The sequence below is a fragment of the Calonectris borealis genome, chromosome 3, assembly GCF_964195595.1.
Source record: "Calonectris borealis chromosome 3, bCalBor7.hap1.2, whole genome shotgun sequence".
In the NCBI taxonomy this organism is placed as follows: domain Eukaryota; kingdom Metazoa; phylum Chordata; class Aves; order Procellariiformes; family Procellariidae; genus Calonectris; species Calonectris borealis.
In genome coordinates this window covers 21,441,868-21,465,651 of record NC_134314.1, presented here as the reverse complement: position 1 = coordinate 21,465,651, position 23,784 = coordinate 21,441,868, and the positions used below count along the sequence as shown (strand labels likewise).

The 23,784-nt window shown below is 36.9% G+C and overlaps 1 protein-coding gene across 1 annotated transcript in view; it reads left to right on the top strand.

Moving 5' to 3' along the window:
- SNTG2 (syntrophin gamma 2) overlaps positions 1-22,965 on the top strand; it is a 326,817-nt gene extending 303,852 nt beyond the window's left edge. The window contains exons 15-17 of the mRNA XM_075145143.1: positions 6,764-6,856; positions 11,562-11,672; positions 22,834-22,965. Of these exons, the coding sequence (XP_075001244.1) occupies positions 6,764-6,856; positions 11,562-11,672; positions 22,834-22,965 (336 nt within the window). The remainder of the gene's footprint in view (positions 1-6,763; positions 6,857-11,561; positions 11,673-22,833) is intronic.
- The last annotated feature ends 819 nt before the right edge of the window (positions 22,966-23,784 follow it).

Genomic DNA, 23,784 nt, shown 5'->3' with positions numbered 1-23,784 from the left:
AAGTCCTACAAACTTTCTTCCATTTTTTACAGATGCCCACACTGACAGAAAAACTAAAAAAAAAATTAAATGTAATTTGAAGTGGGATTTAGTCTCAGAAATAAGAAGAAACAAGTATCAGTGATATTTGGATGCTATTAAAATTTTATCAGTTCAAATTGGCAACACTGGAGTCTTCTGTTAATGTGATTGAAATGTTGACCAGTAATTGATTTCTAGGGAAAACTCTTATAATTAAATTCAATTATTATGTTAATCTCCAGTTTAATAGAGAATGACAAACAAATCGCTTCATATACATTTAGCCCATTAGAATTCCACTCTCCTCCTCATTTGTATACAATTCACTCTCTTAAGTCTTTGTGAGATCATGGGCTTTGTTGAAAAGTCAACTCCTTTAATAGGGAAAAGTGCTCAATTTGGGGTATTTCTAGCTATTCTGTTCGAGATTTTAGTCACTTAATTAGTGACTAATTAGCTTTTTTTTTTTTTTTTACATTAAATAACAACAGACAAATCTTGAATTGCTCAAAAGAGCTTTGCCATTAACTTTAGTAGATTTTGGGGTCATCACTAAATTAAACTTGCTAAATGCATGCACTATTGTTATTGTAATTATATTCATTGGTAGTTAACTATAAAAAAGGAAAAAGACCAGAACTAGATGATGATGGCTGTTTTATAAGATATGAAGTAGGTACTGTTTTTACTGAACAAATAAAACTGTGTTCTCATCAATTGTTTTATTTTACATGTAAAAGGGATGACTTGTCTCTGGAAAACAGTATTCCAAAAATATATTCATTAGATTAATAAAATAATGTTAATTTAATTTTAGTGGAAATACTCCCTTGTTCTAAGCGAAGTCAAAGTTTTATTAAGATTTTAGCATTTAGTATATTGATGGCATATTATTTCCACACAGAGGCATAGCAAATATTTTAACTTAAAGTGCATAAGTGAATAATATGAATACAGTGTGCAATATGTATACTGTATGCATATGGATATGGATATGGTTCCTGCCCAAATGCTGTGTTGTCTGGTTATTTTTATCACTTATTTTTTGAAAGTATGTGTTGAATTCTATACAGAGAAATGACATTCTGTGAGAAATAGTGTCCGTGTTCCCACTTACATGTAATAAACCTTTACAGCCCGTCTTAGAGCAAATCTATGTATACATCCATAAAGTAGTTGACAGAGTAGCAGGGAAATGTGTAGTTTAAGCAGTAAAGAGCTTAATTTCCAAAAGCAATTGCTTTTTGGAAAATAAACAAGCAAAATCATGTACGTACCAAATTTGTATTCATTTAGAATAGAAGACCAGTATTTTTTTCTATATTTTGGCTGATCAAAAACACTAGAACTCCAGCTCAACAGAACATATTTGAGTCCAAAATGGATGAATATATTGCATATGAATGCTGTAGTTGAAGCAAAAGTGAGGTTTTTCTTCATTCAAGACAATAATTAACCACAATGTAGCCAGGCATCAGCTGAATTTTTGAAACTGTAAGCTTGATGAGGCATTAGGAACAACAGCACTAGAGTTATAAAAGTAAACTCCATTAAAAGGAATATACACTATGTCATTTTTCTGTGTTGCCCTTACATGAGCAACATCACTGAATCTCATTTGTTCCTTAGAAACTTTATTTGCCAAGGAAATAAAGGAAATCTTAGGAAAAGGAATACTGACTGAAGAGGTTGGTAACTGACCACCCTGATTCTTTAAAAGTGATATAAAATGGTGGTTTATTACTATGAATCTTTGTTGGTAATCTCAGAATGTAACATCTCAACTGAGAGGCATTATTAGTAATCATGATTTTAAAGAATTTTACTGAAAAACATAAACAAGTGGAACCCCTATTTCTTGGACAGAATACAATCCCACATCAGAGTAACATTAAAAGATTGTATGTCTTCAAAAAAAATCCAGAGATACTACATTGGACACCTATGACAGAACTTAGGCAAATTTAGGCCCCCCAGCTAAAGCATTTCAATAAGCTCATATTCCAGTAACCAGAAAAATCTATTGCATGTCCAGATTTATTTAGAATTATTTGGACTGCACAGTCCCTGAAGCAACCAAACTTACTTATGGCTTCAGCCTATCCAGGAGACCCACATGTCTGTGCCAAAATCAGAAGGCCTCTGATCTGACAGGCATGCTCACTTCCTTCTGCCTTCATCCTACGGCTCTGTGTGGCCAAGGACCCCTACACATAGAAGGGGGCAACTCAAGAAGAGGAGGGGTCCTCTTTTTCTTTCTTGCCTCTCCTTCCTAAGCAGCCTGTGTCTGGGCTGCGATGGTGCCTATTACCCACCAAGTCTTTGTGCTTCCAACCATGTCATAGGGCAGTGACTACACCTGAAATGGTCCCCCTTTCTGTTTGTTCCCCAGGCTCTGTCTCTCACTGTACAGATATTTGAGGTGTATTTATGCCCTCCTCTCTGAGTGGAAATAAGAAAGTCTTCTTGTAGTCTTTTCCCGTGCATTCATTCTCCAGTTTTAGCATTTACTCACCTCTTGACTTGGGTACCTAACATCCATGAACCAAGTTTAAAGCTGTTCTTGTTAGGCTAGCAGATCTCTTCACAAACGCATTCCCTCTTTCTGAGGGAAAGAGTCATCATAACTGATGATCATAAAAGCTGGGTTTGAAATTAATTGGCCTGTCACTGAGCATATTTGTGAAGTCTTTCCTCATTGTTAGACAGACTCCTACATTGGTCTTGGTTTTAGAGTACTGAAGCAACCTGTCCTTTGTCCTCTACCTGTTGTAAAAACTGATGGAAGGTAAGCATGAAAGAAGCCTTTCTGTTTTTTCCATTAAGAGGTCATTAACCCAAGCCTTCCATGCTAATTACCTTCTGCGGATTCCAAGATGTGTGCGTAGTCATGGAAGATATTGATGTGGATAGCAACAACAAAAAAAAAGGACTAAGTTCCCCAAGCCTCACAATATTAGTTAATTGTAGGATCACACTGGGATGGAAGTGTTAAGAGTTTTGTAGATGGGAGTGAGAGCCAAACTATTGACCAGCTGATGTGACCTTGTTAGAGGGCTGAAATCTTGCCCTAGGGTAAGTGTAGGGACTGAATTTCATTCTGAAGACACTCTCACCAACACCTCCTGCTCCTAGATGCAGGCCCTCTTTTCCCATCATTTAGCTTCTAGGACTCTTTTTCCTAACTGTCTGCCCTACCCAGCCTTCTTACTTCCCTCCGGGAACCTCAGTCCCCTGCAGTTCGTGCACAGCCAAGAGTTCGGCTTTGTGTCAGCAATTTGCTGAGGAGAGGCAGGAATTTCATTAGCAAGAAGGAAATGCTGTGGCCTGCTTTTAACTTTCCCCTTCTGCTTTTGGAGCAAAAGGGCTTGCTCGCTCTCACATGAGCTACTCCGGTGAAGGGGACCCAGTGTGGAGGCATGATAGGCAGAGATAGGCAGAGAGTACATGTGCTCAGGACTGCTCAAGGCTGGTATTGTCAGTATGTGAGATAATGCTAATTAGTGCATAATGATACTAGTATTGCGTGATACTGCCTACATTTACAGTGCAGTGCTAGCATGATAGTGTCACGCTGGCCACCACAAATCTGCCCAAAGAAACAGTGGGAACATCCATTGGTTCTGCAGAATAGCTCCAATGGAACCCGCCATCGGGAGGGCAGGAGCCCCAGGATCCTGTCTGCTAAATGAGGAGGATAGATCAAAGGTGAATTATTTCTGGGAAATCTCTATGTCTATGGGAAAGATAGTGAGTGTATATATGTAGTCATTGTAACTATTAAGCCCTCTCAAAGTCTGGGAGGACAGATACCAGGGCCAAAGATAAACCAGTGCTATGCTTCTGAATAGGGACAGGAGGTCTAAGAAATTCCTTCTATGAATGAGTCAGAAACGCTGTTCTTCCTCTTTGGACAGTAATATTAATGATCTTTTCATGAGTTAAAGGTATATGCATTGAGATACAGAGACCTGAAAAATTACACAGGTAAGACTTTTGTAATTGTCTTTTATTACAAATAATTATTCTACAGATCATTTCACCATTGCTTGGAAAACAGTAAATAATTGATCTAGGATGTATACTACAATTTTCTTAGCTGTTGCAGTTCAGACATGAGGCCTTCCTTTTAACAGCTAAATTCTTAATACTTTGACTAAAGAATCTCATCAGGCTTAAACTCCCAGTCTACATCCCCATAATGTTCAGAATCACCAAGGTTAGAGCTGGAAAAACTTTTACATCCTGTCTGGAGGAGTGCAAGCCAAAGATGGTCACTCTACCACATTTGCTAATGTTTTGAATTTTCATACATGTATGACCTATGTAAATTAAGGTGGCTATTAGGGTATAGCTGTATGATCGGAAAATATTTTAATGCATATCTTAAGTTAGATAACCTTGAAGATTCTCGTACCTCTGCTGAAAATCCACAAGTGTTTTGTGATAAGCTAGTATTAGACCTAAGCTCAGAAAAACTCTCATTTCCAATCAGTAAGGAAGGTTTTTTAAATAACCTGTTCTTTTCCTCTCTGTTGCTTAAACTGTGAGTTCTGAAGCTGGCTAATATGCAGTGCTATTTTATTTACAGCAAAATTCACTAAAAGACAGCTAAACCTAGATTTCTTATGTTAAACTTTGATGTAAACAATTGTAGATAACCAAGGGTGATCACACAATTGCAAGTGTATGGGAAACTTATTCCAAAGGCAAGAATGAAAAGGGATAGTGCTCTGTACTAGTGTTAATCAGTGGAGATCGGGGTCCTTATCACAGAGCTGTCTGAGAACCTGTTCAAAGTCATTGAGGCTTTTAAATTCATACGGCAAAACCCAAACTAATTCTGCTGTAAAGAAAATATTATTAGTGTATTTTGTAAGTATAAACCGTATATATCTATTTGTAATGTTTATCACAGTGAAAATACAACATATTCTGTTTGTTTCTAGTATTCATCTGTGAATAATTTCCAAACCAGTTCCATTATTTGCAAATATTTTCAAATATTTGTAAAATACTCCAGGCTAATTATTTGTGCGTAGTTCATTTTAGTATTCACCATTTATGGCTGAGCAATTAGATGCTTATCCATTGGGGGAATCTAATTTAATATGTTTTAAAAATTGCTTTGCTGAGTCAGGCTCAGCTAGTATAACCTTTTTAATTGGAAAATAATGGAGAATAAGTTATGACTGGTGCTTAATGCCATCTTATAATTACTGAATAAAATGTAGGGATATTTAAATTGAATATCAATCACTGAAATCTTTTTAAATGCCAAATAATATGATCTTTGAACACCAATGAGCAAAATAATTTATTCAGAAATAAAATACACCTCTGTCATTGTTGAGCTGATTATAATACTAATCTGTACTAATAAATTAATTTCATTCCCAGTCCTTTCAAAATCCTCTGTAAAATGTCATATCTGTAACTCAGAAATGCTTATTTTAGTATAACTCTAAATATTTTTATTAATAGTGCAGTGAGGAAACCTTTACAATTACTAAATGTGGAAGTTTTCGATTATACTAAAAATCTTTAAAAAACAATTAAAAGGACAATTTTCAACTTAAGCAAGTTTATTAATGCTTTCAATCTCCTCTAGGCCATTCTTGTGTTAAAGGTTTTTTTTGGAATTTAAAGAAACTATCCAGATACAAAAATTTCATGTAAACAAATGTCTAAGTGTGAGGCAACATTGCGGTTTATGAAATATCAATGAGAGCAAAGTAATGCTCCCTTGGAAGAAAAAAAAAATGAAAGATTTCATAAGGCACAAGGCTATCATTTTAAAAATGGCTGGTAAGATATGGCAAGGAAGGGCGGGAGACAGGATCTGGTTTCTACTCATGCTGAAGGCATTGGGCTTTTTGCCATTAATGGTGAATGGTGAATGTCATCAAGCTGTTTCATATTACAGCAGCAGCAGAAGCTTTTTCATGTGCTTTCAGAATCCATCATATACCCAAGTTAGCTAGCCTTAAAAACACATGTAAAGAAGAATATTAAATGACTTTTTACTGTAAAGCTTATTCAGAAGTTTAAACGGAATTTCTGGGTTTTGTTAATAAAACTGATTTTTGCTTTCCAACCTGAAAGGTGATCAAAGAATTGGTGTATACATAGCACTGTCTAGCAAGTATCAGTGCTAACTAATGATAGTTATTAGTTCTTATTATTAAATTACATTAACTAACATTAACTAACATAGTGCTGCACTGGCATGTCACCCAAGTTTACAAATAAAAAAGTGTTGCAAAAAGTTTAACTATAAAGTTTAAATCAGACAGAGAGGTCAAATAGATAGATAGCTTTTTCATAATTAGATTACAATGACTAAACATTTAGGCACTGTTACCTGCACATTTGCTGGAAATGATGTCAGAAGTCATTAATAGGTCAGGTCTAAGCAGTTTTCCAAAAGTTTGAAATAGTCAGATTTGGCTTTGTGTGTTCTGTGTTGCATTTTGTAAGGGATGGTTTCCAAGAATATGGTATTTATTTTGTAGAAGAGTGACTTGAAATATAGAAGACCTCCAGTTAATGTCTAGCTGACAGATCTGATACTGACTTACAGTCAGAAGTTTTTGACAATTTTAAAATGTAATAATATAAAGCAGTACCAGTGTTGCCAGCTGAGTGTCTTCCCACACAAGAAAACTGCATAAAATGTTATTTTTATATGATAAATGATGATGATGGTTGTTCTCTCAAAAATCATCCTTTTTTTTTCCAGTCTAAAACATATATGTGCAGTTGGCAAGGGGATACCCTGTGTTTCACAGTCGACTTTGCTCTGGGATTTACCTGTTTTGACAGTAAAACAAAGGTAAGAAGAAAAAGAAAAGAAAACATAACTCTATTTTATTTTACTGTTATTGAAGTTACCAGTAACCATAATTTTTTATACTGATGTCGAATATTTCTTCCTCAAACGTACTGTACTTTTTATTTACATAGCACTACTGAAATGTAGTCAGTTTGGGACTTGAAAGGGACAATTACAGTTGTGCCTTAGCATAAAGATAAATTTTGGAGAAAGATATAAAAAAAGTAATTTCCTTTTCAAGTAATAAAAGCAAAGGAAGGTTATATTTAGCAGAGAACTTGGTTTCTTATAATGAAGAAACTTCGAGATTTTTAAAAGATTACCAGTCATGAAAAGAACAAAGTGTCACCTGATTCTATTTGTTTTGAAGCTACAAATATAAAATAGGATTAATTATTCTTCCATCATAAGAAATTTAGGCCATGTCTAAAATAAACAGAACAAGGGCAAATGCATTTCAAAGTCATAATCTATAAGATTAAATTCACTTATCTTGCAAAACAGTGGCTGTATATAAAGTGCCTACAGGGGATGGTTTATGAAACATGCCAACTTCCAAGACCTGTCTATAATTCTACTATTTTATATATAATTATTCTAAATGGATTTAAATTATTCTAAATGGATTTATACACTTGTTTGCCAGTAGAAGTAAACATTAAAAAAATGTTTCTGCATCAATAGAGCTGTACAGTAGAAGGTCTGTCCTCTGAAATATGGTCTTCAACTCCAAACTGAAAGGAATTTTAAAATGTATGTTGAAGAAATTCAGTCAGTCATTTTGAGTTAGAGAAACATACTGCATTTTGAAATATTGACACAGGATCTAGTTTTTGTGTGTTGGTATTTTGGGGGTTTTGGGCCAAAATGCACAAGTTTATTGAAATCTTTGTGCAGAGAAATAATGACCAAGATTATTGTTATTTGAAAATTTAGACTAATTGTATTAGGTGTATAAAATTTCAGGAAATACATTTGCATACCTTTCTTTGCCTCAGGTGATACTGCATTCTGAAATTGTGCTTTTTGTAACTTGTACACATTTTGTGTGTAGCCACAAATTAACGTAGAAAGTAATCTCATTAGTTTGGGCTATAGAAAATGTTTCTTTTCAATGTGAAGATTGATTGGGTGTACTCCCACCTTTAAAATTATGAACTTCTCTATTGATAGGACTTTGAGCCACAGTGCCTACCTTCAGTATTGATGATGATGAGGATTTAGATCAACCTTTGTTGCTTACCTAAGAAGAAATACAGAATACCATCAGATAGATTGATTCTGTTGTTAAACTGCAAAAATTGTGGACAGCTCAAGTACATTTATCGTTCATCTGTGTGGGAGATGGAGATGTCCTCTGCATCCTCAAGCCTGAGTGAGGCAGTAATGTGTGGCTTCCACAGTTCATCTTACTTCCCATAATTGTCAGCTGGAGTTGACTATGTTGCCCCATACTCATAGCTTTTTCAGAGTATTTCCTACCAACACTGAATAGATTGTTGAAGTGGTCAAGCAATTAACAGTTCATCAGGGATACAGCAATTTTGCTGAAAAAAATGTTTTTTCTTCAAGATAATGAATATCAAATTAAAGTCACTTGTTGATGCAAAGAGTGCTTTTACACCACAGCAGGTGTTCATACAGGCTTATTAAAATAAAGGCCAGTCCCTCATCTGCTCTACAACTCTAAGCCTGGATCTCAGATTTGGGGCAACCAGCTCATGTACTCATTAAAAAATGTTCTTCTTTACAGTCTGGAAAATAATATAAAAAGGACCTTTTTATTATAAATGACGAAATAAAAAGGGCAAGAACTTTTGCTTAGGAGTGTGGTGGGTTGACCCTAGCTGGACGCCAAGTGCCCACCAAAGCCGCTCTATCACTTCCCTCCTCAGCTGGACAGGGGAAGAAAATACAATAAAGGGCTCATGGGTCGAGATAAGGACAAGGAGAGATCACTCACCAATTACTGTCATGGGCAAAACAGGCTCAACTTGGGAAAATTAATTCAATTTATTACCATTCAAATCAGAGCAAGGTAATGAGAAATAAAACCCAAATCTTAAAACACCCTCCCCCCACCCCTCCCTTCTTCCCAGGCTCCACTTCACTCCCAATTTTCTCTAACTCCTCCCTCCCAGCGGTGCAGGGGGACGGGGAATGGGGGTTGCGGTCAGTTCATCACACGTTGTCTCTGCTGCTCCTTCCTCCTCAGGGGGAGGACTCCTCACACTCTTCCCCTGCTCCAGCGTGGGGTCCTTCCCACAGGAGACAGTCCTCCATGAACTTCTCCAGCGTGGGGTCCTTCCCACAGGTTGCAGTTCTTCACAAACTGCCCCAGTTTCTGCAGGGTGCAGTCCTTCAGGAACAGACTGCTCCAGCGTGGGTCCCCCACAGGGTCACAAGTCCTGCCAGCAAACCTGCTCCAGAGTGGGCTCCTCTCTCCATGGGGCCACAGGTCCTGCCAGGAGCCTGCTCCAGTGCAGGCTTTCCACAGGGTCACAGCCTCCTTCGGGCATCCACCGGCTCTGGTGTGGGGTCCTCCACGGGCTGCAGGTGGATATCTGCTCCACCGTTAACCTCCGTGGGCTGCAGGGGGACAGCCTGCCTCACCATGGTCTTGACCACACACTGCAGGGGAATCTCTGCTCCCGCGCCTGGAGCACCTCCTCCCCCTCCTTCTTCACTGACCTTGGTGTCTGCAGAGTTGTTTCTTTCACATATTCTCACTCCTTTCTCTGGCTGCAATTCCTCTTGCACGTTTTTCCCCTGCCCTTCTTAAATATGTTATCACAGAGGTGCTACCACCATCACTGATGGGCTCAGCCCTGCCCAGCAGCAGGTCTGTCTTGGAGCCGGCTGGCACTGGCTGTATTGGACATGGGGGAAGCTTCTAGAAGCATCTCACAGAAGCCATCCCTGTAGGCCCCCACTACCAAAACCTTGCCATGGAAACCCAACACAAGGAGTTTAAGTGTCTTTTAGAAAACTCTTTTCTAGAACAGTTTTGGGGGATTCTTAAACTTATTTGAAAGAATTACTTCATTTACTGCATGTTCTGTTCCAGGGTCATCATAGGCTTAACTCACTCAACTGTTACCATTTTAGGCCCATCACAGAGATACTCTTGTGGCCTGCAGCTGCTTTATATCTGATCGTAGAGATTCTTTTTATCCTGTTGGCTTGGTTGGTTCATCTTCCCCATCCTGTGCCTCCAGCCGCTCATCCAAGATAAAGGGATCCCAAAGTGTGCATTTTTTTCCACCTTCCAGAGCCATCTATTTCTCTTCTTTTCCACTCAGTGTCAACTGCTGAGAGCGATGATGACTCCAGCAATGCCTATTACTGCTAAATTGTTGCTAAGTTCTTGTTTCATCTCCACCCTAGCAGTTATATTATATAGCAAACATTAATCTATCCTATTTAGATCCAAACTCGTTTAAGCTTTGAACACTTTTCAGGTGGTCTAATTAGGCCCCCTGGACCCAGTTAAAATCTGTTCATGAACGTAAAGTTTAAGCACCATCACAATGCTGTAGCATAGTTGGGTTTTATTTCATCTGTTGTATTTGTCTAAGAATTCAATGACGTTTATGTCTGCACGGAATCAGGGGATGCAATCAGGCTTTTTGTGCCTTCTGTAAATACTTTTTTATTTATAGGGCTTTCCCTTTCAAACTGAGTAGAGTTCAGAAGACCACTGGTAGCTCTGGTCTACAGGAAAAAAATATTTTGTGATGAGGTATATTGGAAAACGGAACATAGCAAACTTTTTTCTGTGTGTGCTTTTGAAATAGCCTTCAAAGTATTTAAATTGTGTTTTCTCAGCAGTGTCCAGGGACTGAATCACATTTCAACATGTGCATAGAATTTTCATTAAGATTATAGGCATTAAGGAAACATCAGCAGGAAGTCCGGATGCAAGTTGTTACCTTGTGTTTTTTTAAACTTACACATTTTCAGGCGATCAGTAGAAAACATTCAAATAAATACAGAAAATTACATTGGTTTCAAAAATAATTTCCCAATATTTGTTTTAAAAAAGTATCTCCATAACTATTAAAACATACCTGTCAATCTAGGATTTGCCAACAGTAGTAAGATGCCATGCATAAACCTGTAGGAGACCAAGAAGCCTAGAATTCTTATATATTTTACAGACAGCTATGTAATGTGGAACATATTTTTGTGGTTTGCGAGACTACGTTCAATAATAACGTTTTTGCATTTCTATAGCTTATTTTATCTGAGGATTTCAAACCACATTACACACATCAGTAAATTCAGCTTTGCAACATCTGTGTAAGACCTTATTACATATGTTATGCAGATGAGCCAACTGAAATATGAAAGATTGAGATATGGTACGGAATTATATTCATAAGTGAAACTGATAAAAATATCCTCATGGATCTTTCTAAAATTAAGCTTTTGCCATGGATTTTGATATTATGTCAGCAACTGAAACATTTACATTTCAGAGAATTTCTAAATAATTGTTTAATTAGTGAATATTAATATTGCTTCTTTTGCTTTCACATATGATACAGAGATGTTAATTTTATTTGCTCTGCAACCAGCCTGTTACCATGTGCTATGTTTACTGCCCTAATGCTTTATCTTAATACATAAACTTTGATCATCAATGTATAGTTCTAGGTAAGAGTGTGTAACACAGTCCTTAATCAAATTTCTTTCTCCTTAGAACGTGCTGTGGAGGTTTAAATTTTCTCAGCTCAAAGGCTCTTCAGATGATGGGAAAACAAGAGTAAAGCTGCTTTTTCAGAATCTAGACACCAAACAAATTGAGACAAAGGTAAGCAACATCCTCTTTCTCAGTTTAGTAAAAAATGAAATGGAATTACTATCAAGCCATCAAAATTCGATTTACTACTGCACATGCATATGGTGAACTCCACATCAGAGTTTATCTTTTTTTTTTCCTGTTCTCTAGAAACTCCATAATAAACGGAAGTGATGTAGTATCTATAGATTTATTACACTATTTGTACAAGCCTGTTACTGAGTTGTGTTACGATGGTGTTTTACTGTTTCAGAAAGATGATTTCTGTGAAGTTGTTTAGTCAACCTATAATAGATATAATATCTAAAAACTACTTTTAAAAAGGATAAAAGAAAACTAAAACTATTTAAATGCTAAATACATTTTTAAGCTGCTATATAGTAGACTTAAAATTTTAAGCAAATATGTGCTTAAGGTTTACCGATAAAATAGAAGATTGTGTAACATTTATTAGCCTAAAAAAGGGAATATTCTTGCAAGAGGCCAAGCAATCCCTGAAACCTGTTGGTTCTACCATGAATTAAGAGCACTCAGTGCTTTGCAGGATATGGAATTAAGCTGTGGAGACATCCAGTCACTACTATAGATGAAGTATTACTGGTGTATCTTTCTTTTTCCTCTAGCAATCATCAAATAAAATTGTGAAACTTAAAATTCAGATTCCCAACTGAACTTCAGCAGTTCCTAATTCAGGATTGTAGTTTGAATCAATTCAGGATTGTAGTTTGAATCATCATCTGGAGGCTTGGCTGTAATGCCTTAATCTGCGCTGGTTCTGCCCTGTCATCCCAAGCTTGATGCTGAATAAATAAATAGAAAGATAATTTTTCAATTATGCGGTTTTAAAAAGAATGAGGAGAACTTTGATGTGATATGACAGAGAAGAGGAAGGTAAGAGTGACGTTCAATTGGGATTTAGTGGACAAAAGCCAATGAAAACAACAGAAAAATATCTGAAGATCTATGAAAATTCTCAAATACTCTTACCTGGGGTTGTACAGGGTCAAGTCACTTATGAAGTGATACTTTTTTATAGTGACCATACACAAAGGTTATATATTACCTGTCCTTCTAATGTTTAAAAAAAGTTGTAAGAAGAAAATCTCTAACCTTCCTTGTTTATCATGAAGTTACAACAAATGCAATATGTCTTTGTACATCTATATTAGTAAATTATTCAGTATTTCATCAGCAAACTTAACCTGAGTTGTCTGTTGGCTCTACTGTAAAAGATATTATAATATCTGTTACAAAAGGTACAATACTATAATAACTTGACCATAGTAGCAGATCATTTACACTTCACTTCTCACAGTACTCCTTGGAGACAGAAAAGGACTACTATCATCATTTTATGTGTGATCATCTGTTGCAGAGAGCTCACATAACTTGTTCCAGGTCAGACAGGAAGATGGTACTGGTGCAAAAACCATAATCTGAATCTCTGAATCTGTGTATTAAATCATTAGATAATCCACGTGTGTGAGTGGCCAAGGGCTCCAATTCCATTGCTTGCAATGGAATTCCATTGCTTTAATATTGGATCATTCCTCTTTCTGTTGTGGTAAACAACCTGATTTTTTTAAATTTTATTTTATTTTTATTTCTGTGCTCACTTCAATTGTTTTTAATTGATTTTACCTGTATTTTACTCTTTAGATAGAAAAATTGTAAATTTTAGCATTTTTATGAAAATTTGATTATCTGTAAAATAATTATAAAAGTGAGTCCTAATGATAATTTTACAGCAACTTTTGTCCAGGAGGCAGATTTGTTAAAACATTAAAAATTATTCTTTTGCGTAGCTCTAATGAAAACACCTTGTAGTTGGCAAAGTTTTCGTGAATATTTGTGAGGTGCCTTGAAATTATCAGATGGAAGATGATACGTTCGGTTCATACAGAATTCTAAGTATATATGTACTTAAATGTACATATTTGTTATAAATGCTGGAAGAGCCCAGGAAAAGCTCATTAAAGGCCAGAGGAAAGGCTGATATTAAGTAGCTGAGGATTTATCAGGATTTCAGTGTATACCTTTTACAAGTGCCTCTGCACAGTGCAGTGTACCCACTAGGATTTCACATTAAAAGGGATTGGGATACACCTGTGCAGCCTCTCCACTTCAGATAAGTGGTATATATATTCAGGTATATGCCTAACACCTAAATGGTTTTATTTCTTAGACTTCAGAATTACAGACTAGTCGGGAAATAACCAACACTAATACCCATAGTATAGTACAGTATCTGCCTCAGCTTGTTGTACTGTTCATAGAGCCAGATGGTGCTGTACGGTGAAATGCAGCCAATACTGAGAAACAGAAAATGTCATCAAATAATAGAAGTTTCATTTTTCCTGAGTAAATGAGCCACTACATGTGAAATAAAGCTTGATACAGATGACTTATGTTCACTTGGCAGTAAACAGTAGAGTTAACGCTGCAAAAGAATTTTCCGAATTATGTCTAATTTTATATGCTTATAAATTCTTGGGCAAAAAAAAATCACATTTGGGAATTCTATTCTTGCATCTTGGTGACTAGTTAGAGGTGATGCTTTTTCTCCTTCTATAAATTTTAAGCCAAGTGCTTCTTCCTGTGCACTTCAGTTTTAGGTGAAGAACAATACATTTTTCCATTTAAAAAGTCTTCTGTTCGAAGGAGCTGATAAGGCCTAGATTCCTGTCAGTTGTTTCTCCTTCAGGTCCTTCATCTTCCCTACAACTTCCCCTCATAGTTTCCCGCTTCAGTACTTCCCTGCCTTTAATACTTCCAGTAATAACTCCACTTTGACTCCTTGAAATCCCCCACAAGTCATTGCAATGCATTCATATTACTGCCAACTCCCAGCATGGTTTTATCCAGCCTGACAATGGGGAAAAAGCTGTTGCAGCTGTTTTGTAGGAATGTGTGTATTACCTGGTTAGATAAGCCTTGTCTAATGGGTGGCCAAGCAACACCTGCCCCGGCTGCTAGTCGAGGCAGGAAAGGACGATGCTCTCCCTGCCTTCACTTCCCTGCAGGGTGGTAACAGGACATCCCAATCCCTGCCAACAACTTGTGCCACGCTTCTTGAAATTCAGCTCCTTTGAGGTGTCCACCTCTTCGACAAATAGGGCAAAAATTGCACACATGCACACATATGTGATTTCATCACTTTATTTCTGTAGGAAATCAGACGTATTTTTTTAGAAGAGAGACTTAAAAATTCTGAAATTGCAACATAGCATGTAAATGGATTTATATGAAGGAGTAGCTCTGCGATCATTTTGAAAGGGGGAGGAGAGTGGTTGATTTTGAAGTATTCCTGGATTGTGGCATTAATGTGGAGTTTGTATGGTCAACTCTTCCTCGGATCAGCAGTTTGGAATTCTGTGAGCTGGAGATGCCTCTTCATGTCCCTTTGGTGGGGGGCTCTTAAACCTGTGTGCTCTTCAGCCAGATGGAGGATGTTGACCACACATGCACCTCTTACACATAAGAAGTTCATATGCAAAGAGATACTTGCTTTTGTCTTTTCTTAACAGTTGCAACTAAAAAAAAGACATGAAAACAAGAAGCAAAAAAAAAAATCTTTGAATAGTAATAGGAGAGAGCTGAAGGCATGAAGGCAAGTAATAAATCAGTTTATTGTGGAAACTCAACAAATAGCGAATGAGAAGGATAGGTTACATGCTTTTTGGTTTGTTCCAGTTATCAAAAAAATGAAATTACATCCCACATTACAAGTAAGATCAAGGGGTTATAAACGCAAAACAGAATATGGAAGGAAGGTGGTTAAAATATTTTTAAATGTTAGTTTTTGCAGTATTTAGGAGCTAGTGAAAGTCGTATTTGAGAAGTTCAAGTAGATGGGTAAGACTACAGAGAGAGAAAACATAACAGCTTTTTTGGGGTTTTTTGTTTGCTTTTAAAAAAAAGGGGATCAAGGGGAGACATAGAGACTTATAGACCAGTCGGCCTAACTTCAATAGTAGAAAAATAACAAGACTATGAAATAAACACCAAGATTATTAAATAAATAATTTGTAATTATAGAGAGAATAAGAAAGTGATAGGAAACACTCAAGGTGGATTTTTGAGAAGAGACTATAGCAAAATTGCCTCATTTCCATTTTATGACAGGCTAACTACTCTGGAGGGAAACAAAACATGTGCTCTGTCTTGACTTTATTAAGGCTTAAACATAGTCCTATATGATGCTCTCACAAATAATTTTGGTAAATAGTACCTAAGTTAAGTTACCATAAAAAAGTTAAGAGTGATTGAAAAAGAAATTCTAAAAGTAGATTCCATCATTTGCTTGCAAAATGGAAGAATATAACATACTCAAATTTGCTTGATCCAGATTCACACCTCTTTAATTTCCTACCTGGTGGAAGTCTGAAACTGGAGCATGCTCAGTGAAAATTATATCTTTATATAATACAAATTTTCCAAGTACATTTTCTAATGAACAAATGTGAGCAGTTCTCTTAGGAATAGTAAATGATGCAAAACTAATCTTCCTGCCAAATTTCAGAGTCTCAGGAATGAGCAAACCATTTTGACCAAAATTTTCTTTTGAAAAGTAATCTGTTGCGGAAAACTGTAGCTACCTGGAAGATAAGACTTTTTTTTCCCAAGCATATTTTAATTGAGCATTTCCCTTTTCTTCTCATCTTATTTTTAGTTCTTTTTATACTATGTGGAAAAGAAAAGATGGAATTATATTTTAACAATTCATTCACCCTAAGAATGGAAATAGAGTTTATATATCTTTCTTCACTACATTTTCTCTTTTACTAACTTGGTCTCAAATATTTCATTGAAGAAAGAAAGAAAAGTAATCATAGTGTCGCTAGACTATTGTGAGCCATATCGAAGCTTCAACTAAATGTTGCTGGTCTCATACATTTCTTGTCTGTTACACATATAACTTAAGAGCATATTTATCTGAGTGCATTCAGTATTCTTTCTTCACTGACTTCAAGCCTCAACTCTTCTGTAATTTCACAGTGGTACAGTGGTACAATGTGATCTGATTTTGCAATTAGACTGCAGCAGTTTTGCAGCAAATCCTTGAGAGTGATCAAGGACAGGTGAGCAACCGTATTTCTTTCTTTAGATTTACTGTATTCATCTGAGAGGACATTTATTCCATATTAGCACTGTTGAGAGATATGGCAAATTAAGGAGAATGCAAGCCAAGCTCTCTCTTTACAGCAATGTTAATCTCTAGCATCAATAAAGCGTAATCTAGGACTCAAGCCCTTCTGTATTTTTATTAACATGGGTCTTTTGTCGCTGAAGTCTGGCAGTTTACTACTGAACATCTTGAGAGCTTGAAAAACATTTGCAAGGTGATGGTAGATAAGAGTTAAGATTTTGCCTGTGTGACAGTTTTGGAGAGTCTGATTGCTGTTGGAAATGTATTTTAATATTTGCTGGAATGGGTGAATTTAGTTGGCTGCTCCTAGACAAGCATCTCCAGAACAACTTTTCAGATGGGTTTCTTGTGCATTAGCAAAGTTTGCATCTGCCAATGCAACATTTAAAAGTTCCAGATTTAGCAGTAGACAGTGGCATTTGGAATCACTCAAGCTGAAACTGAAAAGCCATCTGACTCTTCCAGATCCCTGTAGAACACTGTTAAAAGGCTTAAGTACAATTGATAGATAGAGTTGCAATTCATTTGGCACTGAATGTTGGCATCATAGATCTGGTTCTTATGCTTGCAGAGTAAGAGCACCATTTTAGCTTATCCTTCTGCTGTTTGTGCAAATGACAGCCACAAAGAGGAGGCCAAATAAAAGTTTATAGCTGCAGAAGCTTTCATACGGTAGCTGATAATTCATCTTTGCGTGTTTATAACAGTCTTAACAAGCTGTACAATACTAATATATTTGTTCTTCTCAACCATGATATGGCAACCAAGCCCTGGTATACTTGCTGAGATACAGAACTGAATTTAGAATTTCCTCTCCTCTTTTGACTTCCATGTGGACTGGAGCTAAAACCTAGATATCTTTATGTGTTCTTTTTTTACAAAAGATACGGTTATCATTTCAATCTGATTGAAATAATATGCTGAAGAATACAGTAGTAATAGTTGTGCTCTTGTCAACAACTAATAAACAGCGAGGCTTACCAATGTCCTTAAAGAAGTCATGAAATGCACAGGGCACAATAACACTGTCTGTCAGTGTCTCCATTATCTGCCTTTTATGTGATACAGGCTCATGACTCGTTCAAATAGTGATTCAACAGCTCTCGGAAGTAATCAATAAAATTAAGTGTGTGCGTGGTAATGATGCAACAGGCCTGTCAAGCTCTTTATGATATGCAATAAATCCAACTCTCATAGGTGGGTGGACGAAACAAGAACATACATTTTTCTTACTTGGCTGTGCACATATAGTGATCAAGGTCAGTGCAGTGTGCACATTTTTTATATTCTCACTACCAGCAGGCAGTTTTGCAGTCTTGTCCTCCCACTGCTTTAATCCAATCTTTTATGTTCTTCTCTTGCTGTCTTCCTTCTAGTGCCTTTGTTGTACTTAATCCACAAATTAGGATACATACAGTAAACTGAAATAGCTTTGGTTATTGAAATGTTAGACATGCACAGATTCTTCTAAATACGCCTAAAATAAACTGATAATCTTAATTAAAGAAAAAAGCAGCAATCACAGATAAGGCAAGCAAGCAGAAGGGTGGTGTTAGATGATATAGAGCAAATAAAATGATCAGTCATCTGCCTGGCTGGGTATGGAGAGAAATGTTACTTAAAAAAAAGAAAAATAAATTATCGGAGCAATGTATTTGTTTAAAAGAAGCAACATTGGTGTATTTTCTAGGAAAAATTCACATTACATTCTAAACCCGAAGAGGCCAAATTCCACCCTAAAAACCGAATTCTAGATGGTCTCTTGCTAAGAAACATTGTCATCATGTCCTCTGGCTCTGCAACATCTACCTTTCCGCAAGACAGAAAGCCATCCCTATTTTTTACCAAATCCGTATTTCCAAACTAACCCCCAGTACTCTTCCTCTTTCACTGCTGTAATCTGCATGCAAGCCATATCCACCATCAGAACACCAGTTCTCTGAGCAACCTCTATCCAGAGCCTGCACAAATCTGTACCCCAACTTCTGCTTTGGATATACGTGACTATTCCCCAACATCTACGCCTGACTAGCTAGCTTCAGGATTGTGAAGGCAGCCAGCACAGACATCAAACACAAAACACCGCAGCCTCACCCCCATTTGTGGTCTCCTGTGTCAAATACTAGTGTGATCATCTGCATTTCTGGGAGTTTCTGGTGCATGAGGTCTCAGGTGGACACCACCTCTCTGATACCACCATAGCTGATGACATCTAACTGAGCCCTGCAAGAGGACACCTCCAGAGCTCTGCTCCACTTCTATGATCCCAGATGATCGCTCACCCCCACAGATAACCTAATATAAAATAGTGAAGACATGAGACAGCATGAGGGAAGCGAACCAGCTGGAAAACTGCATGAGGAGTGCTTACATGACACCTATTTGGCTACCCAGCTCTGTAACAACTTTCAAAACCAGCACCACTCTTGAAAATAATCCCCCTGACTGAGGGACCTGCATTATTAACTGGAGAAAATAGTGTTGTCTTCACATAAAACATAGGTTTAGCAATACTGCTCCTCTTTCAACTGTATGTAGATTATCTTTTATAGAAATAAGAACATATTATTAGCATTCAAAAAGTTATTCACAACAGATTAGGCAACTTCTCTCAGATACACAAGAGGGGCTACTGCAGTTTGATCCATACTTTGAGCTCTGATAGAAACAAAGAGGACTCTGCAGTAGGGGCATTGGGAAGGACTGACTCCCAGTGATGAGACATTCCTGTCTTTGCTCTTTTCTTATCCCAAAACTCTTCACATCATAACATTGTTAGAACAGTCTGAAACCCTGCCTACAATCTGTGTTAGGTTACCTCTGATTGCTTATCTTGATAAACGTATAGATTAGAAGTGTATAAAGCCAGAGTAGAGGAACGGAAAGCTTTGTAAAGGGCTGTCTTCTCTCTGTTTGTTTGGCTGCATCCGGTCAGTGTGTTGAATGTCAGGACCTGAGGTGAAATTGTTGGATGATTTCAGTTGATTTTGGAGCAAATCTAAGATCAATGTAAGTGGGTTTATATTTTAGAATTTTTTTTTTAAAGCTGATAATTCAGGAGATGTAAACCTTTCACTCGAGCCAAGAACTGATATACTGAGGCCCGTATTATTTCATATTGAGTTTTATTTCATTAATAATTATGAATGTGTACTTCATTTTAGTTTTATAAAACTTAGACAATGAGAGTTAAATAACAGCACTGTTTTTTTTCTGCAAGTGTTTATGTTCATTTTATATTAATATGTACAGTAGACTTCTATTGTGAACAAAATATATTTTAAGAAACTTATCCCCATACTTGCTATCAAATAACTATCAATCGAAATAGAAAAAGCAGGTTTGTTATGCCCCAAAAATCAGAATAAAGATTACATGGGCTTAAATTCCTCAAAGGATTTTAACCAATATTCACGCTTCATTTTTCTTTCACAACGAGATCTAATTTTGAGTATGAGGCCCAAATGATTTCTTCAGCAACCAAATGCCAGTTATTAACAGTTACCTAAGTGCTTAGTTTGATACAAGTTCTCAATAGATTTTTCTTCTTTTAGGATAATTATTTCTTAATTTGTTGACTAGCAAGTATGCAAAAGCAGAAGTTTGAGAGAGTTTTGCCTCTTCCCTCAATGTTACCTTATTTTCTCCTTATTTAGGTATGAATGATAATAAATAGCTCATTCTGCTTATTGGTTATATTGGTTTATGCCCTTATTTTTTTTTAATTAGGAGTGGTTTGTATTTGCTGTTCTTTTATAATCTTGGACGTGTCAGTTTGTGATTTGTATAACATATCGTATTATAATAATCTGTTTTAAATTGTTTATTACTTCAACTATTGTCATCAAAAATGTCTATACATTGTTTCTGAATTCAGCTATTTTTTCTTGGAAAGTTGTAGGAAAACCAGTCAGTAATTTCAGGGAAGAATTTTTGAAGGGAGGGGAGAGTCATTTCATTTATGTTAACACATTCTTAAAGCTGTTTGATTGAGAAATTCTTGTGTTTCTAGGTTCTGGAAGGAGTTAAAATTTGTCTGATGATGACCCACCCAAGACAAATTATTATACGCATCTAAAAATCTCTGCTTACATATTCTTTGCAGGACCTAGGGGCTGAAAGTATTGTTCTCTTAGGCTTCTGTGTGCACTGAGCAAGCACTATAAGGAGGACAGCTTGCTGCCAAAACTTTTGCTGTTCCAAGGCTACCGTATCTGGGAAGGTCTTTCCCTGTAGTTTTTGTAGGTGTTTCATAGAGGATAAAGGCATTTGTAAGGCCTGTTACACCACGGAAAGAGCATATCTTGGGAGCTTGTTGAATATCATTCTATTACTCTTACTGTCCAGTAATATTTCTTATTGTCACCTTATGCTGGAGAGAGTAGACAGTAACAGAAGATTACATTTTTTTGGGAATAATAAATTTGCTTAGTGGGAAATAAAATCCCTGAGACAATAAACTATATGTGCCTGAGGTTGTAAAGAAACTGTGCGCAATTTTTAAAAAAAATCAGTAGAACCTCATAATCATGAAGTAGAGCCCTCAAATATTGTCAGGGTGTAATGGTTTCTTTCTGCCACTCCTTGTTTCTCTTTTCCTTTGCTGCTCGTTGATTCTTACTCGTTCCCTCTGCTCCAGTGTGGCTCCTCCATCAGCTGCGGTCCCTTCGGGGGTGTTACCTGCTCTGCCATGGAGCACCTCCTACTGCACTGGCCTTGTTGCCTTTTTTGGGAATTTACTGCCCTTTCTTAAATGAGTTTTCCCAGAGGTGCCCCCTGCTCGGCTGTGGGGCTGAGCCGTGCCCTGCGGTGGGTGGGCTGGAGCCGACTGGAACCGGCTGTGTCCGTCACGGGGCAGCCCCGGCCTCTCCTCACAGAGGCCGCCCTGCAGCCCCCCTCACCACCAAAAATTTCCCAGTTACGCCCACTGCAGGGTCACAAAATCATGCCTCACAAATACTAATGAACAATTAAAGACATTCATTGTAGTAAAACCACTCCTGCCTAGTAAATACATGGCCTTTGATAGCAAAATGGTGTGATGGTGAGCTTTTCCGGAACAGTAACCTTGAATTCCAGATATTCTGTTTGAGGCAATTTTGTTGAGAACATACCATAAAATACTGTGATAGGAAAAGCAGAAGTCCAGTGGTTTGCTTTTTGTTTAAAGGCAAGCATATGAAGTGTGCCTCAATAAACTACTTTGTAGCCAACATGTTGTTGAAAACAAATGTCTTCTCCCCAAACCAAAAACTGTCCCAAATGTCCCCACAATATATTTACCAGCTGCTTTTCAATAACCAACTACTTTACAAATAGTAGTATCACGTAAATTGAACATGTTTATTATATTTGTTGTCATTGTGTCAGAATATCACTCCATTTCTGTCTGGGGAGATCGGGAAAAAGAAGTTTAACTTGTGCACAGAAGATGAAATATGTTATAAAAAGTCAAGGGAATTTGAGAACTGGTTAGGAGTAACTCTGCCTTTCTTTGTGAATTAGGGCATATGAATTTCAAACCTAGCCATATTTCTGTACGCAGGCTGTGGTGTGACTTTACCTTAGCTTCCACCCTGCCTCTGGCCTCCCAGCTTGCTTATCTGACTCTCCTTCAGAGGCTGCCAAAGTATGCGTCTTCCTCACCTTCCCCGGCTGTGACTTGACACTGCATCATCCCCAAACATCCTTAACTTATCAAATATTTTTAAATATGTTGCAATATTTCAATGTTCTTGCAAGTTGAACGCTTTAGTTGTCCAAGCTGAGTAAAACGTAAACAATAAAGTAGCACAGAGTGAAAACTAAATTGACATGCGGCACTGACAGTGAACGAGGTACGGATATACATCTTTTATTGTTAACACTTTTAACTTTACAGTTCCCTATAAAGATTCAAATTTTCATTTAAAGTCCATTGCTGTTTGCTGACTAGTCTGTTCTGTATTTATGTAAAATGTTTATAAACCTGAATATGAATTCACATTTCCTCTTCTTTTTTTCTTCTCTTACTTCCTCTTTCAGGAACTTGAATTTCAGGATCTGACGGCAGTTTTACACTGTATTCACTCCTTTATAGCAGCAAAAGTGGCGTCTGTGGATCCAGTATTCATAGACAGTCAGAGCATTGCAAGAAAATACATGTACAGTAACTGATATCAGATTATATGTTGTGACTATGGAAAATAAATTATTTTCTTAAAGAAATTAGTTATTTCATGCACAATATTGCAACTTTGTGATTTTATAAGAAGTCTATAGTTGTGTTATCTGTAACGTTAAGAGTTTTCACAATTCGTTAAAAATTTTAAATCTATGAGTTAACAAATATTAAGTCAAACTGAATCAGTTTGTCATCTTCAGCATTAATATAAAATTCTAAGTAAATATTCATTCAATAATATTTGTGATGTCATTTTGGTTTCTGCTCTCATGGTCATACATACTCCCCCATATTACATAGAAACATGGAATAACATTTGAAAAGTGTCTGTCCAAAATTTGGCCTCTAAGTCTGTTTTGAAAAGTGCTGAGCACAGAGACAATTTCTACAGCCTTCACTGTAGGAAAGAAGTAATAATTGAAAACGACTATCATAGGAATTGGACTTCTATCTTGCTTTGATATGTTTGAAAAATAATAGTTCTGCCGTCCAGTTCTTTCAAAGCCTGAGAGTTTAGCTCTGTTAAAACACTAAGTACTCTATTTCAGATCAAGGGAAAGACTTAAGCACACACTTGATTCTAAGCATATAAAGTAGTGTATGCACAAGGTAATATTAAGTATGTATCTACATATCGTGGTAGATCAACTGAAGAGCTTTAGAGTCTGCTAAGGAGCCCAACTATAGGCACTCAGTTTTAGAAAACTTGCCATAGGGTTTTCTTATCTATTAATAAAGCTTCCATGAATCATTCATTTATTCATTCATAGATTGCCTTGACGCAATCCTTTGATACGATGCTCTCCGTGGTT